This window comes from Adiantum capillus-veneris, chromosome 11 (assembly GCF_014529385.1).
Source record: "Adiantum capillus-veneris isolate H3 chromosome 11, ASM1452938v2, whole genome shotgun sequence".
In the NCBI taxonomy this organism is placed as follows: Eukaryota; Viridiplantae; Streptophyta; class Polypodiopsida; order Polypodiales; family Pteridaceae; genus Adiantum; species Adiantum capillus-veneris.
This window is the reverse complement of record NC_140941.1, coordinates 118915176-118919976: the sequence shown is the minus strand read 5'-3', so window position 1 is coordinate 118919976 and position 4801 is coordinate 118915176. Positions and strand designations below refer to the sequence as shown.

At 40.7% G+C, this 4801-nt stretch overlaps 1 protein-coding gene across 1 annotated transcript in view; it reads left to right on the top strand.

Annotated features, from left to right (window-relative positions):
• Positions 1-4175: 4175 nt before the first annotated feature.
• LOC147447910 (galactan beta-1,4-galactosyltransferase GALS1-like) overlaps positions 4176-4801 on the top strand; it is a 2267-nt gene continuing 1641 nt past the window's right edge. The window contains exon 1 of the mRNA XM_086524450.1: positions 4176-4801. This exon is cut by the window's right edge and continues 706 nt beyond it. Coding sequence (XP_086380576.1) covers positions 4246-4801 — 556 coding nt within the window. The 5' untranslated portion in view covers positions 4176-4245.

Genomic DNA, 4801 nt, shown 5'->3' with positions numbered 1-4801 from the left:
GCTTGATGCAACCTAGTAACAAGATAATTGATAAACATGGGGGCATCATCATTAGCACCTTCATGTGCAAAATCAAAGTTCTCAATGTTCATTCTACTCTCTTGGTTATTGTCAGCCATGCTAATTATACTTATGTGTTTACTTAGTGTATTCTTTGGCAATTAAAACCCTTAGTTGCTACTCCTCTTAGCCTTTGAAAATAAGCACTTAAGTATCTACACCCACGGCTCAAATTGGTTAATTATAGAGAGTAGTGGGGTGGGTCTAACATAGCAGAATTGCCAAGGAATAGGTCCTTTTGGAAATTTTATGGCTCAATAATGGTAAAGCCGTAGGCAAGTCTAAAAAGACCCCATTATTAAGACCAAATATCTCGAGGTGTGCACCATATCCCACATAGTGGGCTCAAAAAAACCGATAATAGATCCCAATCCCACTTAGCCTAATATCATTAACAAAATCAACCCTTAATAGGCTACTTAAGGACCTCTCTTCTTAAGCAAGAAAAGAGAAACCAAATGCTCTGATACCAATGTAATGGAAATGGCCAATGAATTTTGAGAATAGCGGAACTAAGAGAATTAGAGTGAGCATTTTTGTGAGATCACTTTGAGAACATAGAGGGTGAACTTAATTGATGGTAGCAACATAAACATAGTACTTAATTAACTTGGCATGAACAATACTTTTGCAAGAGAGAGAGTATTAGAGAACATGACAATAGTTGAGGACCGGATTTCGGTCCCCCCGCCAAAAGGCATTTGTACTATAAATTCTCCCATTAAGAGAGACTTGGTACAATATAATCTTTGTGTTCCTTGTAACCTCGGTGATGCTATGAAGATGGAAAACTTCATGCATCACGAGCATAACATGAACTTTGCAAAAAGCATTAATTATCCCAAGCCTCAGTCCCAAGGCCTCAAACACCTTCGAAGGTGGAGAGAGCTAGCGGGGAATGAGGGTAGGGAAGAGGAAGAAGAATCATTCATATGAGAAAGAAATAGTTCCTCACTTGTGGTAGACCATCTGCTTTTGGACCCTTATTGAGATGCAACCATTTCTCCTTTTGGTCCCTTGTTGAGATAGGTCTAGAAGCACATATCTATATCCTAACTCTTGTTCCCCTTTTATCTTCCCATATTAAATGATCAGTTTAATATGAGAAAATCATTTGGTAAAGTTAGATATTATCTTTTATGACATTGATCGAGAGCGAGAGTGGCACTAGCAATAGACTATATTCTAATGGTAGTTCTTGGCTCTTCAGCAGCATCGAAAGAGCTGGCTTCCACTCTCGTGCGCTTTGATGCTCTTTCCAGCTTCTCCTTGCTCTTGAACTCAGTATACAGCTGTTGCATAAGTTGTATGCGAGTAGCTATGCCTGACAAAGTAACGATTTCAGTTTTTTTTAGATCCTGAAAAATCTTTCTGATCTGTCCAATAAATTGCTTGACCATGTTCAATAATGAACCTGATGTCATTAGAGATATATCAAAGCAGTGGGCGTAAATACGAGTTGAAGATGCTCAAATACAGACTTCACTAAGGCCTCTGTGAACTGGTAATAATGCTCCAAAGCATAGGGGTTTAGGCAATGACGAAGCTTGGGCATTGACATTTGATGAAAGTGACATACTATCACTTTGAAGGAAAATTTTCATTGATGTTTCTCCAGCTTAGTATCCGCTATATCTGCAAGATATAATTTTAAAGCATAAATGTTGTCGCCAGGAGTGTGAGGGATGCTCATCACAAAAATTGGACCCTGTTATGTGCGTTACATAATACACGTCAAACGATTGGAGCGTACATGTGAACAACCCAGCTTGTGTAAGGTATGCTCAGCACAAGTCCTATACGTTGTTGTAATGTTGAATGATAGTTTAATCAATCTAATCCCTGATGAAGTGTGGAACACACAACACAACCATCAACGGCTAGTTTACCAATCTTAGATTGTGGTCAAACATCGCACATATTTATATCCAAGACAACACCAAGTCATCTACTGATGAGTGGCGTATCTACGGATCAGAAAGTACAAGGGCAAGGCGTGTCATGCTAAGATGAAGAGGGCATAGGTATGCATCTCTCTACTCTTAGGTAGACAAACGTAACCCTCATATTTCTATTTAGTAAGAATGATGATGTGAATTAACCCTGACGAAGTGTGTGAAACTCACAACACAAACATCAGTGAATAACTTAACAATCTCAGATGCAAGCCAAATATCGTATGTATCTACATCCAAGACAAAAACCAAGTCATCTAGTGATGAACAATGATGTGGCTTTGGAGTTTGAAGCACAAGAGTAAACAGTGCGTCACATAGAGATGAAGAGGGCATAAACTATGCATCTCTCCACTCTCTGTTTGACAAGCATCACTCTTGCATTTCTACGGTGTATCATCATACCTACTGCACTCCACAAGTCGACCACTAAATTCTAACTCAGCTCTGTGGTGAGAAATATACTACTGCACCACACGAGTGAGAATATAAGTCTGTCTTAAAACCCTTCCCTGCAGTGAGCCAGGTGGCTGCACAACAGGAGAAAAGCAACTAGCTTCTACTCACTTCTGGAGTACGCCTGATGTCTACACATCACGAAGTGGCCTATAACCTGTAAGCCAACTCTGTGGTGAGAGAAAAACTATTGCACCTCAGAGTCTGGCATATCACAGAAAAACAAGTTAGTACACATTTAAACAAGTTTAAAAGTATACCTCAATAAGCTCTAGCTGTCTGTTCCTCTCTGAATTGCAGTCGCTGGTTTTGATTGAAATCGGCGATTGTCTTTATATAAGCTGTTTTTTCGATCGAATTATTTTTGATCGGATCGAAATAACTTTCGATCGAAAAAAGAATACGGCTCTTCGATGATTATTCAAGATTTTGGCATATAATCATGTTTTATACGTATATTTTTTTCGATACGGGTGTATAAATGCATCCTAGACAGGGATACCGAAGGAATCATAAGGAGCATGATGATCGTATGGATAAATACAATGGTTATGCTGGCAGTGATGACATAACAGGTTGCAAAGGGATTTTTGGGATTTTCATCGTAGAGGAGCATGGAATGAGGATGACAAAGAGAATGAGTTCACGGCCTATAGGATGGAAAGAGAAATATCTAATAGAGGTAATGATCTTGGATGTGAGGAATTACCGCAGTTATGATGTTGATAGATCTAGACTCTTCTGTCAAGATGAAGGCGTTGAAGAGGAGCTACAAATTTAGCTTAATGAGGCTGACCGAGCCTTCTTGAGAGAGCAAACAAGGTACTCTATTGATACATACTACATTGATTATGATCTTTGTAACCCATGTCTATAGAATTTTTATTGCTATGGACGTTTGCTGACTTCTAATTTTCCTTTCTTGTGAGGCTTGGGCGATTGATATGTATACACACGCTTTGGGAGTAATTTTGACACCAGATATAGGTACATTGCTACCCTTTTGTTGGAGCATAGTCATTGATGATTTACTTGATCAATGTGACATGAATTGAATTGTCCCCTAGGTGGTAATCATGGCACACTAGTTATTTGATTCCCACTCTTGCATAAATTTTCTTTTCTCTCGTTTTTTAGGCAACTTTAATATGAGTTGTGTTCAGTAAGGTTAAAGGTAGGTGTATCACATGATGGTTGGAACTTTTGGTCTCATGGGTGAATTTGGGCTTTTGTAGAATGGTGTCCTTTCATATATGCCTCTCTCCCTTAAATGAGTTTCAAATGTGCCATATATGCCCATCTCCCTTCAGTGGCCTCTCTCCCTTCAAGTGGAATAACGGTCTTGGGTTCAAGACTCGTCTGGGATAGATCTATGACGTCTCTTGGGCTTTTGTCCTCCTGGCGCGGATCGGTGCAAAAGGGCCAGGGCAGATTCTGATCCTGCTCTGTGAGTTGAACGGAAAACGGCCAGCTACGATTACCAGCATCGCTTCCACAGAATGTAACTTGTGGGTGCCACGATTAGCATCACCCAAGTACTTCCTCTTCGATATCGCTTCAACAGCAAAACAACCCACCAAGCAAAGCATTGCGGTAAATTTCTCTCTCTCTCTCTCTCTCTCTCTCTCACTCACTCACACACACACACACACACACACACACACACACACACATATGTGAAAAGGGCCCTCCCATAGGGCCTCTAATGGCCCATGAATAGTTTCCTGATTGCAACTCTCAAGAGAAATAGCCTTGAGCGCCCATCAATAAGAGCATGAGAATAGCCCCAATGAGAGGAGAGAAAGAGGAGGGTGTCGCCCCTTCTTGCATACTACTACATGGCTCTTGGGTGGACATCAAATCTCTGCTCATTGCCATCCTTCTAGTCAGCACTCTCATTCTGGCCTCTGAAGTCTTCTTTAAATACAGCTTCATCGGGCCAGCTTGCTCCCTTAACCAAGTCAAGGACTCCATTCACAGCTTGAAAATAAGCCAAGGCACCACATTGAATGAAGGAGCTACACTAGCAGATGCATTAGAGTGGAGAGATAATGACAACCCTATTGCTTCTGATGGGTGTAATACCTCCAAAACGATTGAGAATAGTCATAACAACACTACTTCATTTGGAAAGGCAGAAGAAGTCATCAATGTCGACAATGTTACGGTAATCCGAAGGGACTTTAAAGGCTTTGGGTCTGCAGCTTCTATCTTTGTTGAATTTGGGGCTTATAGAGGAGGTGACAACAGCTTTGCCATTGTGGGTTTGGGGTCTAAGCCTCTACATGTTTATGGAGATGCAAATTTTCAATGTGTATGGGAGCCCGCCG